Source organism: Leptodactylus fuscus, chromosome 1, assembly GCF_031893055.1.
Source record: "Leptodactylus fuscus isolate aLepFus1 chromosome 1, aLepFus1.hap2, whole genome shotgun sequence".
Lineage (NCBI taxonomy): Eukaryota > Metazoa > Chordata > Amphibia > Anura > Leptodactylidae > Leptodactylus > Leptodactylus fuscus.
Genome location: NC_134265.1, coordinates 257,204,705 through 257,228,535, shown reverse-complemented (window position 1 = coordinate 257,228,535; position 23,831 = coordinate 257,204,705). Strand labels below are relative to the sequence as shown.

Sequence of the window (23,831 nt, the reverse complement as noted above, 5' to 3'; positions counted from 1 at the left end):
TCTATCTATCTATCTATCATATACACAAAGCTGTAGCAGAGTTAACCAGAACTTCTCCAATTGATTAAGCTGCTGCAGTGTAATATCTTATCACAGAAGACAACAAAAACAATTAAAACATGTTCTTTAGTTCTTGCGTTTTTTTGTGATATATATACACCTTAAGCTTGAGTATACATGGAATACCTAATATGTTACAGCTTTCCCAAAATACATACTGTTAAAGCTGCTCTGGCACTCAGGACACTGCATACTCTTGTAAGTAATATGCATACCCTCCACCCCAATACTAACTAGACATAGCACCATAATGTGAACTTCTATCTTGGAGAATAGAGAAGAGGTTGCATAGCAGGGCAGTAGAGAACAAGAAGAGGACAGAGGAAGATGATCAAGGATCTCAAACATGCAGGACGCTTGCAGCACTTCTTTCCAGAAAAGAACCTGCTTCTAAATCTTCCTGGACTTGTAGACCACAATCTTGATAGGGACAGATTCAGTGTTGATACTTACCTTTTTGATCCCCGGCATCTCCTGCATTTGTCCCCCACTTTGGACTGGTGTAACGTATGTAGATGGAGTGAATGTGGTCGAGTCACTGCTGGGGAGGGATTTAAATGTGTGGGGCCACTCTAAGGGTGGGGGGATGACATTAAATTATGCGTGGCCACTTGGTGTGGGTTGGGATTTAAACTTTATTGGGGCTCTGCTGGGTAACATTTAACTATGTGGAGCCACTGGTGGAAGACGTTAAACTGTATGAGGCCTATGGTGGGGGTCATTCAAATGTGTGGTACCACTGCTGGGGGACATTATACTGTCCAGGGCATCTATTGAAGTTATTTAGTAATACTTTTGTATTATATAGAATTTGAAAAGATTGTAACTCATGAACTTCTTTGTGTGGCCTATTTGCTCAACCGAGTTTGAGGCCTAGAGTTTGCAGCACTCATTACATGTACAGAACTGCACAAATAATGGCTAAAAGAACATTTGCTGCTTAGTACAAATCAGGATTACGGCCATGATGAGTCTGGTGTTGAAGCCATATTACAGAGATTTTAATCTATGGTACTGAGGAAGAGTCCAGGGTCAGGCAGGAGCATGAAAAGCTCCTCTAGTTCAGGAAGAAAGCCAGGGAGTGTGATGAGAATGTGAGGTAGGAACAGACCATGGGAAAGAAGCATCAATGCCCCAGAGACAGAAGAGTCCAGACAAGACCCTCAGATGCCACCAGACAAAATCAGCCATCCAGAAAGAGATCCAAGGCAATTCAAGACAAATAAAAGCTCCAGAATAAATAGACCCAGTGTATATTCCTCTTGGACAGGCATAGGCTTGGAAGCTGTTAAATGGATGTAGATTTTTCATTTCCTTTTCATTGAATTTAACTCCAATTATTACATGAAAAATTATATTTAGTTTTCAATGTAATGCAATTAATTTGCCTTAATGTTCATGGCCCTGGCAGGTGAAGGATGTTTTATGTGGTTTTTATTTGTAATTCTCCACTTACATTAGTAAGTTTTCCTTCTTTGGGCTTATATGAACTCATTCTGCAATTTCAGTACATTTTAACATGATTTATTGATTTATTTTTGCTTTTTTTCCTCAGAGAGACTGGTGGTTGTAGCTGAACATTATGAAAAAAGTCTTGAAGATTTGCTACAGGGCAGGAAGCCTGTGAGGTAATGTCTCCATCTAGGACATCCTTGTTTGTGAAACTTTGTCAAACAAAAACAGATGGGAAGACTGCAACATAGGAGATTTTTTGCGTAGGAAATATATATGGCCCTGTTGTAACAGCTATAATGTTAGGAGTCAACCCAAGGAAGGTCAGCTAAGGGAATATGCATGACTGGCCGCTCTACTGAGAGCCATTTCTTCATATGAGCTTGTTAGGACCAGTCCCCTGTCTGTGTAAGATGGTCATCTGTGGGATAATACGCTACAGACAATGCTATTTCTCCTTGAGATTTGGACCTAGTTAGTATATCCATTGTCAGTCTATATGATTTTTTTATTTTTAAAAAAGCTCAGATGAAAGTAGTGAAGAGTTTGTGAGCCTTCATAAAGAAGGTCGGTGATGTGTGAATAAGGAGGGCCTGTGGCGAGGCTGAAAGGGATCTGGGAGGAGGCTCATTTTTAAGATGAAACTGTGAAAAGATATCCTTAGCCCATCTGGAAAGGTCCTCCTTCATAGTTTAAAGAAGAGAGGGGAGAGTTTAGCTGGAGATCTTATTGGGAAGTTTGATGCCCAAGTAAAGTAATGTAGCTCAACTTAAAGGAGAATCAGAATTGATCTCCCCCCAGCCCTGAGTCACGTGCCTCTGCACCTTCCCGGGCTTTTTCTAAATCTATTTAGCAACGAGACAGGCAACACGCTGTGTATATACTTCTGAACGCCTAACACTAAAGATCTGATGAAGGGGTGGTGCCTGTGGAGTACCAAAGGACCCCGAAACGCGTTATCTTAAATAAATCACGTTGTTGTTACATCAGCACACCAGCATTTCATTCCACCGAAAGGAGCGCGCAACCGGTTCTTCCATTTTCAGGTTGTATCCCTCAGAATAAGTTGCATTTATACCGTTCGACCCAAGAGTCGTAAGCCAAAGACGCTGCCCTACAAATTCGGTGACTAATACCTGATTATGTATCATAAAGGCATAAGACAAGGTAACTGACTATGAAATCTACAAGGTCTCATATGCCTAATTAGCGCGGCCACGCTTGGTTCGTTATATTTCTTTTGGTTCAGAATTGACAAGTGTAAGGGTTGAAGGTTTTGTGGATGCTTTTTCTGGGGCTTCTGATTTTTAATCATTTATTTAGTTTTATATTCTGCCATGAGATTGTCTGTCTGTTTTTTGGCAGATGTGCATGTAACCTTACTGTGTAATAAAATCCTAAAAGAATAATGTTCATTGTAGCGATGTCCTGCTGACTTTTCCCGACTCCGCAGCTTGTCTGTGTTCACTTGGCTTAAGCAGTAGCATGTCCGCTCCATGCCACTTACTGAATGTGCTGGTGACATCTGTGACACTGAGGTCATGGCTTTGGCCACTTATTGGATGCTGTGGTCAACATATAAATAGAGACTACCAGAGAGCTGTGAAGTGTTGTCACAGAGAGGGAGGTGATCATTGAGTATTACTCCTTTGGATATTTAGAGTTTTTTAAAGCTTTTTCTGAAAAAAAAGGAATATGTGGCAGGGCACTACTTTGTTAATATTGTAAAGATTTTGGCTTTTTACTGATTCTGCAGATATGAACCCACAAGGATTTAACTTATCTGAAAAAAATGGTTAAGTGATGTATAGAGTATGCTTACTATGAGTTTGGGTCATATTGACATCCTGTATGACCAGGGGCCCAGCTATGGGGGTGCAGATGTTGTTTGTTCACAATAACAACCTGTAGAGGGCTCACAATTTGTCTTTTCTCCATGTGAGGAGACTAAGGTCAGGTTTACATAGCACAATTTCTTATGTGTAATCTGTCACGTGAATTCCACATATCATTCATTTTAATGGGAGACAGATTATTTTCAGCTAGCTTCCTTCTTGATCTTCGGGCAGAGTCCTTCTGAACCTCCCTTTGAAGTCAATCGAAGTAGGAAATCTTTCTGCTATAGGCAGGAAGTTTTCCATGGCAGACTTTGGCAATGGTCCCACTGCAAAATCCGCCATATAAACTTCCCTTAATGCTACAAATAATGTGTGATAGTTGGGGAGGGGGGATTCTGTTATACATTTTCATTTATGCCTACGATCTTCAAGTAATGACACTTAAATTGGGGTTTTCTTTCCAGGGTGTTAGGACATACAGTATTTCTGTATTTCAGTTTTATCATATATCATATTAACATCATATTAACTCTCTTCAGGTGTGTTTTTATTTTTAGATTTAATAATTTATTTTGAAATATTGTGCATGGTAGATGTATCATAACATTACATTCCTGTTTCATCTTTTCCATGGCGTCTCCATTCCCCTCCATGCTGGTACTATATCACTCTATGTCGCTGTTCACTGAACCATGAAAGAGGTTATACAGTCTCCCACAAAGGTTTCCTTTCTGCTAAGCTGCCAAATCGATTCTCCACTTGAGTAAATTGGCAAATTCTTTTTTGAGGGACATGTTATTTCAATTTTTAAATGTTTATTCAATTTAGGGGACCATAAAGTTGAGACTCATCTGCTTCTCAGATCAGTCCTGCCAGCAACTGCCAGGAGCCTAAAAGAGAACAAAAAGGCCTTATGCACCTGTAGTCGGCACTGGTTCAGACCCAGCAGGGAATGTCCTCTTAACAGTGGTTGCTACTAGTATGTGCAGACAGAGAAATAACTGTATTTTCAGTAAAAATACACCATTAAAGCATATGTTAATCATAAGTCCTGGTAAAAGTTAGAAATTGCAATGTTTTTGATTTTTTTTTTACATTTTTGAATTGTTCTGAACAAAAGAAAACTTGGAAAAATGTATTAAAGTGATACTACAAATTTATGTTTCGAATTAGCAGGTGAAACTTCAGATTAGATAAATATGAATATTGAATGTACGTGGTGTAATGACATTCAATGAAATATTATGTTTCTTTGTTAGATCAACTGGAATCACCTTGTAGTTTGGGGCAAGCGAAAAAAAACAAAAAACACTAGTGTACCAACACAACCAGGATTTACTCTGAAACCTGTGTGCAGGGCCACAAGCACTGGCCATAACTATTATAATTGACAAATGTCATGTTTTGTGTCGATCTAACAGATAACTGTAATATTTGTTTGTAGGACAATCCCTTTAAGGGTATGTTCACACGAAGGAAAATGGATTCTGCATGTGAACATACCGCGTGGAATACCGATGCAGTGCACTGACTTCCCGTCGCGGTATTCCGCTTCGGATTCGGCCCAATTGAATAGGCCTAATCGGGAGGGAGTTTCGTGCTGTGGACGCCGCGGCTGAGTCAGCCGCAGAGTCCACGGCAAGATAGGGCATGTCGTTTCTTTTTTTCCACTACTAGTTAGCAGAAAAAAGAAGCGTGCGGCTCCCATTGAGGTCAATGGGAGCCTTTTTTGGCAGTGGATTTTGAAACGGATTCCACATCAAAATCCACTGCCAAAAAACTCTTTTTGAACATACCCTAAAAGGTCTTCAATATGTGCCAATGACTGTTTTATATTTAAGGGTAACTTGTAGCATTAAACAGGCAGTCACAGTTTTTTAGAGAAGGAGCTGAGCAGACTGATATTTATACAGAAAATTCTGTATAAATTAATATATTGATTGACGTTCCTGTCTTTACTCTGCTTAGGTGTCCAGTGGGAGGTTCTATCTAGCAATTGATAGCCATTTCTACTTACATGCTTGTACAGGGAAAGTTGTCTGTCTCTCTACTACACTTCATTCTCAACTTATCTCTTAAGCCCAGAATGATAAGAGATTTCAATAAATAAATGGCAAGAAACGCAAAATCTTTTCTCACAAAATGATAGAGCAATGTTCTCAGTTCTTCCTGCTTTATGACCTACTGCTCGAAGATTAGCCTGCATTTTCATGTTGATGGGGTCCTTTAATGCAGTGATATAAAATCACATACCTGAATTTCTGACGAAGCAGTTATTTCACACATCTTGCCGTACTTGTAAGTAAAATTAACTTGTCAGGCTCATATATAGAGCCTGTATATAGAGCCTGTGCGATCATTGTGGGAGCCTGGCTGTAGGTGACAGATGGGCTTCTGTTGCACCAGTCGGGACGGTAATAACATCAGTTCCAGCTGTTTAAGGAGAAGTCCGGAATCGTGATCGCTTCTTTTTTTAGGACGCTGCAAAAAGAGTCCTGCTCAATGTTACAGAGAAATACTAATGCTCATGGTTTTCCTTGTGTCATTATTCCACATAACTTCATTTATGGACATCAATGATTTGATTTCTTTGCTTGCGTGAATTTGATCTGGTGAGAATTTCATGTCAGTAGCACCTTTAGAAATATAGTTACTTAGAAAATTGGTGACGTGTTCAATACTTGAGGAACAAAACTGGTTTATACCCTGGTACTATTCCTACATGCAACTTAATAGTTGTAAAAGCTGCAAGGAATTGGTGTCACTTGCCAAACAAAACCAGTACGTCAATAACAGAATAACAACTTCTTATTCTGTGTTCAATACTTATTTCGCCCACAATAGTACTGCAGTGTATTTTGTAAGCTAAAAAAAATAGTTTCAAAAATCAGTCAGATAAAAAAAATAAAACATCAATTTCCCCTTCCAGAATGTTTTTTTTTTTTTTTTTTTAAATAATAAAAAACAACACACATATAGCATATTTCCACTCGAGCAATACAACTGTAACGTTTCTTTTTTTCTCCATGGTTGAAGACTTAAAAAAAATTAACAAAAAAAAAAAATACAGTGAAAGAATTTTTTTTTCTTCACACCACTGGAAAAAAAAAAAAAAAACCTATAAAAGGCTATTGAAAACTTGTATGTTCTTTCAAAATGGCACCAGTGAAAACATCTGGTCTTCCCACAATCCCATTACCTAAAAAATAATGTTATGGGTTTTGTAAGATGCAAACAAGTTGTTTTTTGTTGTGTTTTTTTTTTTTTTTTTTTAATATATATATATATTAGAAATAGGGTTTTTACTTTGCACAAACAGTAAAACTTAAAAGGTAATAATTTTTTTTATCAATGTAAATTATTCAGTTAAATAAACCAAACAGTGATAAATGCAAAATTTGCAATGTAAAAAGACAATGATAGAATTGCTGTTTTCGCTCCCAGAGTGAGTTAATAAAGGTTTATCAATAAGTGACAGTGACATTAAACACTACAAGTAGTCCCATAAAAAAACAAGCCCTCATGCATTGATGGAAAAATAAAATGTTATGGCTCTTGGGATGCAACAACAGAAATACACAAAAATGGTTTGACTATTAAAGAGGTTGTTCAGTTACAGACTGGGGTAAGTGTCACATTGCTGGAACCGCCAACAATTACGAGAACAAGAGACTGAAAGTCCCACTTCATCCACCCTATGAATGAAGTGTATTTTTATTTTCATTACCAAGGGGGGGAAAAAAGGTCTATTTATACTTTTTTTTTTTTCCTTTCTATAAAACAATGCAGGAGTGGTGGTCAGCATTGACTACAGCATATAAGTGGTTAAATGGCAAGTATGTTTCTGATTGATAATGGTGTTGGGGAGGGGAGGTGATATCATGAACAAAAGTTTGTGCTATACCCTCCCCTGTAGTAGTCTGGAGTGACGGGGACAGGAGAGTAATAAAATAATTTGCTCCTCTCCCAGCTGAACATTGGTTTACGTGAAAGTGCGAGTATATGCTCCTTCGCTTCAACCAGTGATATCTCTAACTTTGGTTAAAAGCCCCAGCGGCTTCAGAGTTAGAGCCATTTAAAGTTACAGTGTCTGTGAAGTGTTCTACTAAAGGTAAACTGTAATGTACATTGGTCCTGCTCATTCAATTGTAGGGGGTTTAAAGGGTATTCACATATTACTAACATTTATGTTATATCCGCAGTATATGACATGCATGATAAATAGACGTCTATGTCTGGGACTTGTGCCTTACTCAAGTACATGGTGCCACCATTCGGACTTGTGAAGAGAATGTACGGAGAATTAGAACGTGTGTGACTTTCTCCATCCACTTCTATTTGAGTCATGGATACAGCGAAGTGTACTTGCTCAGCTGTATCCATATGTCCCATATCAGTGAATGGAGATGGCTGTTAGTGTTGGATCAACCATGAGCCTGATGGTTTTTTGTTTTTTTTTGTCTTCCCCTGGATCAACACAGTAGGGGATTGTAGGGTTATAGGTTGGACTTGATGGACTGATGTCTTCATCCAACCTCATCTACTATGTAACCATATATGTAACAGCTAGAAAATACCCCTTTGAAAGTGGTAAAGAAGTCAAACTAGTTACATAACGTAACTATACAATGATAAAATGCTATTTTCAGAACACAAAGAATATTTTCTAATATCGTGTTCCTTTTAAATAAAAGATTAATTGTCATGTGGATTGTAGGTCCAGCTATGTTTTATGGAATAGTCCTAGCCAAGCCAAGAGCACATGACTGTGAGAACAGTATTTTTCTCAGGGTGATGGGGTCTTCCGAACGGAAAATAATTCCTCCTAGTTGAATGTTTGCTGATCTAAATCCAAAGTCTCTATTATTCAGTGTGTCCACTTCAAAGAAAAGTTTTATTTGATATTCCTGGCGCTCAAAAAATTCAGTGTGATGGAAGACAGACACCTGGCATGGAGCAGGCATTAGGGAAGTGCCAGGCTTGACTGTTGACATGGAGCAGTTCTGATAGATTTTTCCATCATACTTCTGATGAAAGTTAGTCATTGGGTCCACCAATGGCCATGCGACCACTGCAACACTAATAAATACATCTCCAAATATATTATGCATATGTTCTGCGTGGGCTTCTGGCTAACGTTTCTGTTGTTATCATTAGGCTGTCTGATTTTCCAACATCTTTTTATTTTAGGGCTAGGGCTAGTGACTCACATGACATTTTATTAGGTATGAGACAAATTTTCCCACCCAGAATTCTGTAAAAGTGCATTGCTTGCTGTTTATTATGTGTTGTGGTCTTGTCTGCCCTTGAGGATTACACAAAGCAGATAATCTGTATTGTCTACATTGGATTTTCTTACGTCCTGATAAACCACATAAAGTTTTCTTCACTACTATATTCTGGATACTTTATTAAACTTCCTGGAAGCTTGGGATAATGGAGAAATGGCCTGCAGGACAATTGGAGCAATCATCAGTGGAATGTATAAGCAATATGTTTCACCTTTATGATTCCAGCGGAGAGCAGGTGTCATCTATTAAATCCTGATGCACTGGAACGGCCCCAGCGAGCGGATGGCTTTTTAACTTGAAATTAGAGGAAAATGAATTCCTATTGGGCCAGATAAAACGTCCGGTCTCCGTGCCACTGATTTTCTGGCACGACAATCTGATATGAATAATGCTTTATTTTTCCTAAGTAAAGGTAAAAATATATTTTGAAACCCAGTACGTACATAGAGAGTAAATATCGCAAGCAATATTGGCATCTTTCAGGTATATAACTGATGTATTGATAGATATATCAGACATGGATGTTGAAAAAAAGTCACTGACTCAGACACCAGCTTTAAAACGATTCAAAAGTCATTATTCTTTTTTAAAGGGATTCTATCATTAGAATTCCCTTTAAATGAGTACATGTAGGAATAGCCTTAAGAAAGGCTGTTCTTCTCTTACCTTTATTATTCTGATCCTCGCCGCCGTTCTTGAGAAATATCTTCTTTCTTCCTTATGTAAATGAATTTTCAGACAGCACAGGGGCATTCCCCTGCGCTCAAATAGCTCAGGGGGCGGCCCCTATGCTGTCCAAAAACTCTCCAGCGACGCCATGGTCTTCTCCGCACTGCCTCTTCTCCCACATCACCTTCGTGTCTTCACCCAAAAGTGCTGACTGTGCGTGTCCATTGGTCATTTTCCTGTGTCCTCTCCCGTTTGTCCACAGGAAAATGGCTGACTGCGCGTATGTTGGCCATTTTCCTTTGGCCTCTCTCATTCAACCACTGGAAAATGGCTGTCGGACATTCGCAGTCATCGCTTTTGGATGAAGACATGAAGGTGACGTGGGAGAAGAGGCAGTCCAGAGAAGAAGATGGAGGCGTCGCTGGAGAGTTTTCGAACAGCACAGGGGATGCCCCAGTGCTGTCTGAAAATGTATTTACATATGGAAGGAAGAAGATATTTCTCAGGAACGACGGTGCGGATTAGAATAATAAAGGTAAGAGAAGAATAGCCTTTGTTAAGGCTATTCCAACATGTACTTAGTTAAAAAACGGAATTCTAATGATACAATCTCTTTAATCATATCATATATACAACTATTGGTGTGTTAATTAGTTGTATAGTTTTTTTCATATTTGCTTTCTTAGAAATTAATTAATGAATTGGAGGAGCTTTGCAGCTTTTGTCTGACTGTAGCTGTCAGCCTTTTCTGAAGCAGTCGGTCCTTTGGCCTACGGCCTCATAACCTTGTATGTTAGCCTTCACTGGTCTCTTGCGGCTCTGGTTCTTCATCTTCCCATGTCCATGCTGGCGTTTGCAATCCTGGGTCCTCTTGAAACTCAGAGACACAGAGAAAATGCAATCTCATCCATTCACTGCTCACAGCAGTGACCTGCACCCACAGTCTAAGTTTGTGTTTTTTTTTTTCCATTCTCACAAGAACTATAGATTTTTTATTTAATTGTGTGTTGTCTGTTTGTTTTTTGGTTTTTTTTGGGGGGGGTTAGGGGGGAAGCTATACTTCATTAAATAACTTTTATTAATTCTTTCTGAGAAGGCATAGAATAAAAAACTGCATTTTGCCATCGCCTTTTTATGCCATAAATTTTGAGCCACTTAGCCAATAACCTGCTAAATTTATTCACAGGATCAACAATTTTATTTTTTCATTGCCACAACACCCATGACAATTACTTTTTGTGTCAGGGATATTGTGCAAGGGCTTATTTTTTTGCAGAAAAAGTTTTCATTACTGGCTTGTTGAGGAACACTTTTTGATAATTTTTTTATAGCTTTTTTTGGTGGTCAAAAAGCAATTCTGGAATTTTTTTTTTTTTTTACTCTGTTCGTCCCTGCATTTTAGAAAAATAACATTACAGTTGTATTGTTCAGGTGGTTATGGACACAGCGATACTCAATAAATGTGTCATGCCTTTATTTTTTTATTATTATTTATTAAGTTTTGGATTGGGGATTTTTTAAATACTATATCTTAGTCCCCTAAGTGACTTTAAAGGGGTTTTTCCCATCTCCCTCGCTGATCAGCTTTGCATGCTCTCTTGCTTATAACTGTTGTACAAAGAGTACCTTTATACAGGTAAAACACAATAAGGTCTGGCTACATGGCATAACCAAAATGTAAATTGACTCCTTGTGGAGTATGCTTACTACTGCGACCTCCAACCAGAGCCCCGACACATGTTTCGCACCCTGCTTCGTCACGGCTGGTGGGTGGCTTTGACTGATGAACAGGACACTATGAAGTACTTCAGTAGATATACACTGCCATCATGGCCGACTGGGCAGATATCGCTGATACATGGTGCATCTTATTTCACCCAGTACCTCTGATGAGCTGGTATTCATGTTAAGCAGCAGAAATGCGTTAGATGGAGGGGCATTTATTGTATTTAACTTATGGCGGATTAGAGTGTAACATAAACTCTCCTCGGGGTATGGTGTTGTATTAGTAGTTAGACTTAGCTGAATACGCAGGTGTGTGTGGTTGTCAGTTGCTTTAGGAGTTGGCTTGAGAAATCACAGCCACCCCCTTGGTCTTATTCACACCTTGTGATTCAGGATAACTGATATAGATGTCTTTAAGACCAACAGTGTCTTTTTGGAGGAATTACCTTTGGATCTCAGCTGTTTGTTGCCAACTGCTCTTGAAGGGGTTTTGATTAAAATAAATACAGCCTCCTTATGAGCCTGAGCCATGCTGAGAATACCTTAGCTTGTGATCCACGAATATAAAACACAGAGATAGAACTAGAACTGTGGCCTTTATAGACTTTTAAGTCAGTGAATAAACAGGCTACAGTCACAGTGTCTTGACTCTGGATCTTGAGTCTATGAAGTCAGAGTGACTCCTGTATCTGACAACCTATATTTAATGTACACGCCATCAGCAGTGACTTGATTAAAGGGGTTATCCAGGATAAACTACAAATGAACTCCTTAACTATACTCCCTCCCCCGCTTAACTTCTGATTTACTTCTATTACAAAAAAAAAAAAAAAAAGAGAGATGTACAATTACTCATGTCCACATACTCATGTGACCACCCCAGGGACACTTTGATAATCAATACTTATCTGCCTTCTTATGTCCAGGAAAGCCTCTTCCGTTCCCCCTCTCTTAATGTGCTTGCGCAGTCTGTAGGTAAATGCAAGACATGCACAGTAGAGAGGGCACTTTGTTAGTTACTTGAGAAGGGATAGTAGTGGACAGGATAGCTTTGCGTAACTTAGCTAGGGAGACGGGGGGGAGGGCGTAACGAAGTGAGAGGGGGGGGGGGCAATGACAGGGAAGTAGCATGGAAGGTACACAGGAAGTTACATAGTAGGAAGGTAACACCATGTAAACAAATGTAGAAAATGCCAGGAGCTCCCACAGATACCTAGAAATCACTCAAAAAACTGCTAAAAGTATATGGGTGTACTTTTAACCCATTAACAGCACTAACAGACCTTTAAAAAAATAGATTTTTTGCTCAGAAAACCCCTTTAATTCTGATGTGCGTTTTATTTGACAATTTAGCTACTGTGTCATATGGAAGTGTGAAGGGCATTCACTATCTATGCTACTAACATACCATACCAAGACAGCATATTTTCACTATTCAGTATGATATATGTGTGATGTTTTTAGGCTTACATTTTTAATTTTATTATTAATAAAAAGCACCAACTAAGTATCAATGTACACTCACCGACCACTTTATTAGGTACACCTGTCCAACTGCTCGTTAACACTTAATTTCTAATCAGCCAATCACATGCCGGCAACTCAGTGCATTTAGGCATGTAGACATGGTCAAGACAATCTCCTGCAGTTCAAACCGAGCATCAGTATGGGGAAGAAAGGTGATTTGAGTGCCTTTGAAAGTGGCATGGTTGTTGGTGCCAGAAGGGCTGGTCTGAGTATTTCAGAAACTGCTGATCTACACATAAAAACATTTAAAAACAACAGATGTCAAACAACAAGTTTGCTGGAGCTGCTCAGTCCAGTGCGACCTCCACTCTTGTTGTTTGACATTTGGTGTTTTTAAATGTTTTTATGTGTTTGTGTTTTCCTGATACCAATATTCTTTACATTTAAAAAATTTTTTTGTAATAATAAAATTAGATTTAAAACCAAAAAATTTTTTTGTATTATTTATACATTGATACTTAGTTGGTGCTTTGAGTTTTTGTGGGTATCTTTGTTCTTTATCTGATATTGAGATTGCTTTGGGTTTTTTATTATTAATAAATCTTACATTTTAGTGTGTTTACTTTTGTTTTTGTTCTACATCAATGGGCTTCACTATCTGCTGCTGCTCAGCTCGGCCCACTAACTACTGTGCATGTCTGATGGTGACAAACTACACCCAGAAGTGAAGGATGACTTGAGATGGGGGCAGTGATGGCTTCCTTCACTTCCAGGTGCAATATGACATCAGACAAGCACAGTACAGTTAGTGCTGTGTGCAGAGGCAAAGGAGAGAGGTGTCCGTCAACTACTTGGGGCGGAGTTGAGCAGCAGATAGTCAAGCCTATTGATGAAAAGCCCCGCCCCTAAAGCCTTTTTCTGCTCATCTGCATAGTGATAAAAGGGCGATATTTACAAGAATGGAGCAAAAGTCTTGCCTAAAAAAATCCATCTTAGTAAACTGTGCTGACATCCCAACAAAGTTCTGTGACTAGTTTATATCTAATTTTTTTTGCTGACAGGCTCCCTTAAAGATAAAGTGGTAAACGCTATGGTATAACAGAATCATTCATGGATATATTACATGTAAAATTGGCAGCTCTGTTCCAGCATAAACAAAACTAAAATATCATTGCAGCTCTGAAAATGATCGGAAATGCTGATAATATGAAATTATATACCCTTGAAGCGTTCCCTTTCTACTTTTGCTCCATTTTAGCAATGTATTTTTTCCAGCTTCAATTTCATTGTTGTCTTTCTTCGTCTATTTGTTCAGCTTTTAAATGAGTTTTCTGTTTGCAAGAAAGTATCAGTCTCTGCCTTGATGTATGAGGACCACCCATTGTAAAGGGCCTGGTGCTGCATGGCCAGATAAGTCATATGATTGTTGTGGCTTTGTCGATTCGCCAAAAGTCAGTATATGTAAAGTGACCATAGAGTGAAGAGTAACCGGTAACATTTCCTTGGTCAGAAATCAAGGTACTTAAAGTGAACATCATTTTAAAGACATTGACTTTTTACCAGAAAAAACTTTCATTACTCTTAGATTTCAAGAAGTTTCCATGTTGCTCTGGGCTTGGCACCAGTTCTTAGTCATTCTTCTGAGATGCAGCTAAATATTAGTGAAGTAAATATATGACAGATTTCTATTTCTCACAAATATTATTAATACTTCATTAAGTATTTTCAGACTGAAAATTGAAAAGAAAGCTGTCAGACTGGAAAAAAACCCAACAAAGTGAAATCTACCTCAGTGATCGATCACCTGTTGCTTCTGTTCCTTCCCTTCTTGTGTCCCTGCTGGTCTCCACAGAAAATAGCCACTCAGTCAGTCAGTAGCTGAGGTGGGTTACGGGTACTAGTTCTAGTGGTCATTTTCTGAATGTTGAAGGCCAACAACATAGGATTGAATTTGTAGTGAGTTGTCAAAATTACGCAATTTTGACCCCTTTATAAATGAAATACCATTCATTCAACCCATATACCTGTCACCTCTCCGAACATGTCGTTTTTTTTTTTGTTTTTTTTTTAGTAAATAATCATATTGAGAACATTTTTCTGGTCCAGATTTACCATTGTGGGTTTTCAGGAGTAGGCTATAGGTAACTCTCTTATGAATCTGATGGTGATTCAATGCCCCGAATAGCTGACAAATTCCCTTAAAAAAAAAACAAATGTCAGGAGTGCCGATTTTGTTTTTTTTTTCAGAAGCTTCTATTTCCTCTTAAATTCATTTTTGTAGTATTTGCTAGTAACCTTGTTTAAAGTGTAATGTGTGAATTCTCAGCATAAGCTATCATGAATGTGTACTGCATATTGGCTACAATATAGTTACATGTATTAACTGTACAGTGGCCGGCAAAAGTATTCATACCCCTTGAACTTTTTCACCTTACAGCCACAAACTTGGGATGTGTTGTTATAACCTTAAGGGTCCACTCACACGGAGGAAAATGGCGCTGAATTTGGTGCTGAATTTCAGCACTGAAAAAAAGCCTCCCATTGACAGAATTTCAGTTCTCGTAGCAAAAAAAGGAACCCATTGAAGTCAATGGGAGGCTTTTTTTTTCAGCGCTGAAATTCAGCACCAAATTCAGCACCATTTTCCTCCGTGTGAATGGTCCCTAAACCTTCTTTAAACTTCTCCACGACCTTATCTCTGACTTGTCTGGCGAGTTCCTTTATCCGTGATGCTGTTTGTTCATTAGAGTTCCCTAACAAACCACTGAGACTAAATTGCTCACAGCTGGTCTCTATTAACTAATGAAGTGACTTCTGAAGGCAATTGTCTGCACTGGATTTTATTTAGGGGTATCAGAGTGCAGGGGGGCTGAATACTTTTGCATGTCACACTTTTCAGATTTTTATTTGATTAAAATTGTGAAAACCATGTATCATTTTTGTTCCACTTCACAATTATCTGCTACTTTGTGTTGGTCTGTCACTTAAAATCTCAATACAATGCATTTAAGTTTGTGGCTGTAAGGTGGCAAAATGTGATAAAGTTCGAGGGGTATGAATACTTTTGCAAGGCACTGTATGTGTTCCCAAACGGTCAGAAAACACACAAATGAGGGAAATTATTATTTTACTGTTCCCAGATTCTGGAGCTTCTTTGTTAGTTCCTCAGAAAATAGCCCCGACAAGTGATATTTGTCATAAATCAGACCTACACTGAACCAAGTTATACCGAGAATACTGCCACATAACAACTACCCCTGGGCGCAGTAAAGGTAACAGACCTGCTGTACAGTGCTGTCCATACATGTAAGGTAAACCAAAGTTTGAAAAGATGGCTCGTATTACGAGTGTAAAGATATTCCATCAAGTAAGCAAATAATTTTTCACTTCGAATCGAATGCACACGTTGTTTTCAGAAAAAATATTATACTGCAGAAAGTGAGAACGGAAGGACAGCGGGCAATAAATAATGGAGCTGGATGGAGAGCTTTTAGTATGAAGGTGAAATATTATCATCCAAGATAGACAAACACCTGGCAAATACCGAGGAGTAGAAGTGAGAAAACCCCAGTTACAAATGTATTTCCAATAGACCTGAGGCTGGAAGCTATAAACTCTCTGCGAGTATTTCAGAGCCAATATGGCTTCACAGACTAATATGTCTCACAGTGGTGACCAATAAATCATTTTCATCTCTTTTCCCTAAGAAATATTTGCCCTAAAACTCTTCTACACCTACAGCCGGCTTTTCTCTTCTCTGCTGTTAGCACACTGCCGGTGTAGTCTAGTAGTAAATTTACTGTCAACACATTTGTAGGGTCTTGAATTTGTATATTAGTGAGAATGACCAAAATATTGCTCCACATATTCGTCTGAACCACTCCCCTTTTGCTGACACCCTTAAACTGCATTGTAGGTATGCATATTTTCATACAGATGGATTGTGAAGGTTACTTTAAAAAGAACGAGGTAGGCGATTTTTCAAAAAAAAATTTTTTTTTATTTTTTTTTGGTTTATGGGTGATTTTCTATTTTAATCTTGATTTTCTTGTTTTTGTTTAAAAAAAAAATAAAAATTGCCGTAAGTGAATAATTGGATAAATTTTATGCAGCTTCCTTGTTCTATCACCCAACTGTTGACCACAGTGAAGAATTGTCGATCATAGCCAGGAGCTGGAGGAGAAAGCTTGCATGTAATATATCGCTGTTTAAACAGGCTGTGGATGACCTCTCTGATGGAGGGTGTGCCCTGGGACATAAAGTGGTGGTGCCATTAAAGACACATACCCTATCTACAAGCCATAAGTGGATAAGTGTCCAATTGCTGGGGGCCCAACTGCTTGGTTCCCCAGCCATCAGAAGAAAGGGGGATCAAAATTCCCTCCTAAAGCCTCCTTGAGAATGTAGCATCAGTGCATTATTGGTGTTACTGTATATTCACTTCAATGAGGCTGTGGCCGCTGCCAAAGATTACATGCCCATAGATATGAATGGAGCGAATGTCACAGAAGTGCACTGGTACTCCATTCATAAAGAGGCTCTAGCAAGACTTTTGCTCTCCTGATCTGTGGGGTAATTGGCGGTCTGGCCATCTGTGATGAGATAAATCAGTTTATATTCTTCTAGCCTGGGCATTTTGCAACACTGTGATGCATAATGTGTTTTTTTATTTACTTTTCTATGCATTATGGTGAAGGGGGAGACTGACTTTTAACATTTTTTTTTATTGTGTATATATATATATATATTTTCTTTTTTTTCAGATCTACTTAGGGGCCTAGGAACAGCGACCATTAGATCACTTCTACCACACTTCTGTATTTCATCCTATGGGAAAGTTCTTGTATAACTACTGAAGCCTGCTGTAGGCAGGCCTTAATAGTTGACACTAAGAGCCTTCAAGGGGTTGGCCACTTTCAGACCAATATTGACAAACAAATGTACATTAAAAAGATATACAATTTTCCAATATACTTTCTGTATCAATTCCTCACAGTTTTCTAGATCTCTGCTTGCTGTCATTCATCCTGTTACTTCTAGTGGATAAAACTCTGACCATGGTCATGTGATTTATGGTCCATGGTCATGTGATGAGCACATAGGTGCACAGCTGATTACCAGGCAGATGTCTGATTATTGTGCTGTGACTATAACGAGTGGCACCTGTGTACTCATCACATGACCATGGACGGTAAATCACATGACCATGGAGCGTAAATCACATGACCATGGTCAGACTTTTATCCTCTAGAAGTAACAGAATGAATGACAGCAAGCAGAGATCTAGAAAACCGTGAGGAATTGATACAGAAAGTATATTGGGAAATTGTATATCTTTTTATTGTACATTTGTTTGTCAATATTGGTCTGAAAGTGGACAACCTCTTTAAGAAGGATCTCAGTGGCCATCCCAACCAAACAGCTCCTGCAGTCTTGAAAAGTGGAAGCCTTTTTGGGGTTAATGGAGCAATGGAAAAAAACTGTTAAAAAAAGGAATGTGTGTGAACACCCCTCCCAAAAAGACAGCTCACTTAAAGGAGTATTCCCATATACATAATCATATCTATATTTGTAGATAATTAAAAGTTAAACATTTTTGCAAATATAAGTAATTAATAATTCTGCAGAGTTTTAAAGATTTTCTCTAACTTTCTTAGTGGTGACATCTTTTATCTTGATCGGTTGCCATGGATACGACCACTAATGCAGAAACTTTCTATGGTCTGGGACTTGTCAGGAGCCAGCTATGATTTTCTTATTGTAGCTGTGTTATCAGACAGGGACACTACATGTATCAGAAGATATCCCGGCCACAATAAAGAAATCATGGCTGATTTTCTGACCTTAGAAAGTTCCTGCATTAGTGGTCGTATCCATGGCAACCGATCATGATCACATGATAACACCACTAAGAAAGTTAGAGAAAATCTTTAAAACTCTGCAGAATTTTTAATTACTTGTATTTGCAAAAATGTTCAACTTTTAATTATCTACAAATTTAAAAATAATTATGTAGATGGGAATACCACTTTAAGATCTTACTAAAGTTTTTTTTTTTTGTCAAATACTTAGCAAACTTTTATCTGACAATTTATAGTTTGTCAAACAACTTACCGTAAATGTGTTTTAGTGCACCAAAAGAAGCCACTATTTAGCAATAAGGTCAGAAAATACTTAGCTTTACATATTCAGAATTGGACAGATGGAAAAAAGGTCAAATTCTGATTTCTCTTAAAGGGGTTGTCCCACAAAGTAAAGTGATCGCAGCCAGGCTGATTGTAGGTGGGACTCCTGGCGGTCTGCCCTTCCTTCGAAGTGAATTCGAGTGCCAACCATCACCCACCCGCCCACATTCAGCCTGGCTATAGACAGGTTGAATGTGGAACTTGTGAGAGGTCCTTTCACTTTACTTAATGGGGCAGCTCCTTTAACTCATTGCCTATTCAATGCTATATGAATGGTACTTAGATCACAGTATAGCCCGTGCTTTTGGTATTAACCGAATGTCAGTGTTAAAGCATGTGATATAAGATGGACAGTGTGAAAGAAGTCAAATGAGGTTGTACTGGCATACCGCTACATGTTCGTATGCCACTCAGGAATGTCAGCTAGCTTCAAAAAAGAATCAAGACTGTAAGAATATTAAAGTAATATAAACCAAATTCTTACAAGAAGAGACTGTAGGATTTACGTCTTTAATTATTTTCCATGTCAGTAGAAACATCATTTTTGCTGTCAGATTCTTAAATGCTTTTCAATGTAAGGAAGATTAGAAGATTTATTATATGATGTACAGCAATGTTTCATTTTTCGTATTAAAAAGTGTACTTGATTTGTTTAACAACATGTAAGTACCTGAGGGATAGCTTAAAATACGGCTTGAAAATTCTGCCAGAAGAGAGAGTAAAATGACTATTAGCGCTTTAGCGATACTTTAGAGATCTTTCCTGCTATTTTAACTTAACCTGCTATGTGTATAGTGGGTTTCCAACCACCAAGTATGTATGGAACATTGCAAAAAAAAAAAAAAAAAAATCAAATGTATAGCTATACATTTGATTATATCATGTCTTGGATCCTCGTCAATTGGATGTTTTTTAATCTGATGAAGTAAAAGTTACATTTTATATATATGGCATGCTGGAATTTTTTTTTTTTTTTATTTACATTTGTGTCAAGCTCCTTAGCAGTCTAGAGTGTTTTTTTCTTTGCAACACATAGTTCATGCTCTGCATATAAGATTGTATATTTGCCTATAGATGGTTCAGCGATGCTATTTGTTGTTGTGATGTATGGAACATGAATCACCAGTCACCTGGAGGGGCGCACAACCTCTTGACCATGTTATACTCTTCACAGCCTGTAAGTGACCTCATAAAAAAGCTAAGTCTAGACTGGTTGTACTATTGTACATTTACTGCAAAACTATACACCACATTGTTATACTCCTGCTTATATAGCTGAGTGGACTATATCCCTCTAAGCTGTTAACAGCTGGCTGTGATGTCTACCTTTGCAGTTATAGATGCCACTTAGTAACATTCACATAAAGGGTCAAGAGGGAGCCACACACTTATCACAACAGTAAAATCACATACTGTATATACTAGAGTATAAGCCGAAGTTTTAAGCACAGTTTTTGTGCTGAAAAAGCCCCCCTCAGCTTATACTCGAGTCAAGTTTTTTTTTTTTTTTTTTTTTTTTTTTTGGGGGGGGGGGGTCTATGACCAGCCGCAATAGTAATGTATAGAATCTCCCATAAAATAGTGAAAAAAAGAAGCTTTAAAAAATATAATAAAATAAATAAAAGTTGTAAATCCCTCCTTTCCCTAGAATACATATAAAAGTAGAAAATGACTGTGAAACACAAACACATTAGGTATCCCTGTGTCTGAAAGTGCCCGGTCTACTGAATATAGGGGATCTGCAGTGCTCCTGTTCCATCGGGAAGGGGTTAATAGGAGCACTGAAGATACCCTATATTAAGCTAGACTGAATTCCACGTGTGGGGGGGAATAAAACAGTCCTCAAGCTCAGGGAAGGGGCAGACAGACAACCAAAACACCCCCTCCCCTTTCCCAGCAACTACTGCACCCAAAAAAACATTTTAATTTTTGAAATTTTCCAGTAGCTACTGCATTTCCCCCCTCGGCTTATACTTGAGTCAATAAGTTTTCCCAGTTTTTTGTGGTAAAATTAGGGGGGGGTCAGCTTATACTCGGGTCGGCTTATACTCGAGTATATACGGTACTTGAAATGTTGTGGTTTTGTTTTTGTTTTAGTGTTCCTAAGAATCATAGGAATTGTTTTCCACTAGGATCCCCTTTTAATCAGAGTCTGTCACTAGGTCAAAAAGCTTTTTAAATCAGCAACAAAGATAGGTCATGCTCCCCTGAATGTAATGCCTTTTCCCCATAAAATGTGTGACTCCGTTACTTTTACAATATGCAAATAAGAAATCTAGAGCAGCAAGGGTAGCTCCTTTGCACCAAGCTGCTACGCTCCACACTGCTCTAATATACCCTCCTTCCCTCCTCCCATGTATGAGTGACAGGGCCAGAGAGCTATGCTGAAATCTTGCCTGGTCCTATGTTCTCCTTCATTCACACTGGCATATTAGAACAGTGTAGAGCACAGGAGCTTGAAGCAACAAATCTACCCTCCAGACAGGGGCTGATTATGATATGTGTGAAATGCATGGTTGTCTGGGGCCTGAGACTGTAAGGGGGTCCAGCAGCAAATAGCTGCACATTTCCACAGGGCACAGGAGTGTATTGGAGTTGAGTATGTGTTGGTCCAACCTCGGAGATTCATTTCGCGAATATTTATATAATTTTTAATTGTACTGATTACTATTTACGCTAGGTTCACACTAGTGTTCGGAGTTCCATCCATCAGGTCCACATGGCGACCCAAGAGACAGAAACCCTGTTAGCTTAAAAAGCGATAACACGCAGAAACCTGTGGATCCCATAGACTATAATGAGATCCACTGGGTGTCCGTCAATTATATACCGAAACCTCTTTGTTGGACTTTACTCTCCACCAATTTTAAGCAGATTCTGCGGCAGAGTCTGGGGTTCTTTTTGCTTCCCCCAGGGTCAGTGTACAAGGGTTCCTTAGTACCTGATCATGTCCTTGAGGATCATGAAGTGGTCATTCTTGACTCTTGCTAAGTTAACCAATACTTCTGCCTCTGACAAACAATTATACAGTATATATTAGATATAATGACCTTTGTCATAATGCGTATTGGTCGCCAGTAAGGAGTTAAATTGTGAAATCTCTGCAGGAAAGTGAACCGTGAGGTTTAGGCCAAAGGACTGCAACATAAGGATCAGGAACTCAAAATCTTCTGAGGTTAGTTGGATGTCCTGACGCTTTTATTTTTTCTTATTATTAAGTGGAAAGAGTTCTTTAAAAGAGTCCAGTTAAATAATCTGGGTTCACACTGAAAGATTTAGCACACCTATAGATCCGACTGTCTACGTTTAATGTCCCAAAGGGTGCATTCACACTGAGTAAACGCTAGCTTATTCTGAACGTAAAACACGTTCAGAATAAGCGGCGTCTAAAGCAGCTCCATTCATTTCTATGGGAGCGGGGATACGAGCGCTCCCCATAGAAATGAATGGGCTGCTTGCCGTATACGCCGGCACTCCCCATTCACTTCAATGGGACTGCACGGAGTGAAAGAAGCAGCCCATTCATTTCTATGGGGAGCGCTCGTATCCCCGCTCCCATAGAAATGAATGGAGCTGCTTTAGACGCCGCTTATTCTGAACGTGTTTTACGTTCAGAATAAGCTAGCGTTTACTCAGTGTGAATTCACCCAAGCAGTAAAGACTCTATAAATCAGGTTGTTTCATACAACCAAGGATAGACTCCTATTTTCTGCCTATAGGAGGCAAAAATCCATAGAAATTCCTCAGCTCTGGTGGGATTATGAGAGCATAATAATCACATTTTGGTTTCAGTCTTGCTATTAACATTGCTGAGAATAGTTTGTTGCAGAATTTGTTCTATTAATACACAATCCTCAACAATATAATAAAAAATGTTTTGACATATTTAACATATTAGTATTCGCTGTTCTATTACTGGCTCTCAAAATGAAATAAATGTTAATCTCAGCAAATATGGTGCACATGTGTTTAGAATTGACTGTATAGATTATCCAGAATGCATAGTGATAGATCGCCCTTGGAGGCCACCTGCGAAAAATCTGGTGCGGGAAATGAGAGCGGCTTGTGATTGGCTCCCCACCAGCATCACCTGGATAGTGCACATTTTATGTCAGGGCTTTCAAGTAATGTGTTTTGGGCTCGGTGGTCCGCAGGCCACCAGCAGACTTCTAAATAGAAAATCCTGATTCTGCTCATTGAAGCATGGATGTTGGAACAGTAATATCATTATGTTAAGTGAATCCAGTAGTTTATATTTTTCATGAAGTTACCTCAGTTTTGGAACGCTCTGAAGAGTGTTTTATAATGCATTCAATGTGATGGTGATTAAGTATTATACGCTTTTATTTATTATTGCACCATGGTGGTTTATTCTAACTTGTGTCTGTACTCTCATGATGAACTAGTCACCTTTATACCATATGACTAAAGGGAAAACAAACTCATAGGCTGTGTTCACGTGGTGCGCTTTCTTTGTAATTTTCGAAGATCACGCGAAAATCGCTGCATTTTTGGTAGATTTCTGAAATTGCAGCTAAATCTCTGTTGTTACTGTAATGTGTGAACATATAAGCCCTATTGTGTATACCTGGACTTTTATGTTAGTGCCTGGCATAAAGAAAATAGCCCTAGAATGCATGTAAAAGAGGCATGTCCGAAATGTAGAGGTAAAATGTTCAATTAGTTGTGATTTTGGTTTAGATCAAATAGACCAGCACTGCCTGTTATCTTATTGTTTTGTGTAGTATTCTGTTCTCTGTAGTAGATTTTTTTTTTTTTAATAAAGTGTTATCTTTGACCAAAGGAGCCTTTAATGTATAGTGTACAATACAAGAATTTGCTCTACTTTGCTAGTTTGGTCAGTATTACCCTGTTTCTTCACAAATAAGCCCTACCACAAAAATAAACCTTTGCTTGATTTTGCAGGGTTTTTGGAATAGGCTTGAACTATAAGCCCTACTCCCGAAATAAGTCCTAGTTACAGTCAGCGCCTCCAAAGCTAGGTTATGACTGACGTAACGGAGATGGAGTATAGGCATATCGTAGCTCCCAACTGTCCTAGCCACATGCCCCGCTACCTCCCGCCATCGCAGGGCAAAATCCACTCACCCTCTTCCTGGGTTCCAGCTCCGGCTGCTACTGTA

The 23,831-nt window shown here is 38.7% G+C and overlaps 1 protein-coding gene across 1 annotated transcript in view; it reads left to right on the top strand.

The window, feature by feature from the left end:
• The window catches only part of TBCK (TBC1 domain containing kinase), a 202,627-nt gene that overhangs the window by 15,559 nt on the left and 163,237 nt on the right, over window positions 1-23,831 (top strand). The window contains exon 3 of the mRNA XM_075286109.1: window positions 1,616-1,688. Coding sequence (XP_075142210.1) covers window positions 1,616-1,688 — 73 coding nt within the window. The remainder of the gene's footprint in view (window positions 1-1,615; window positions 1,689-23,831) is intronic.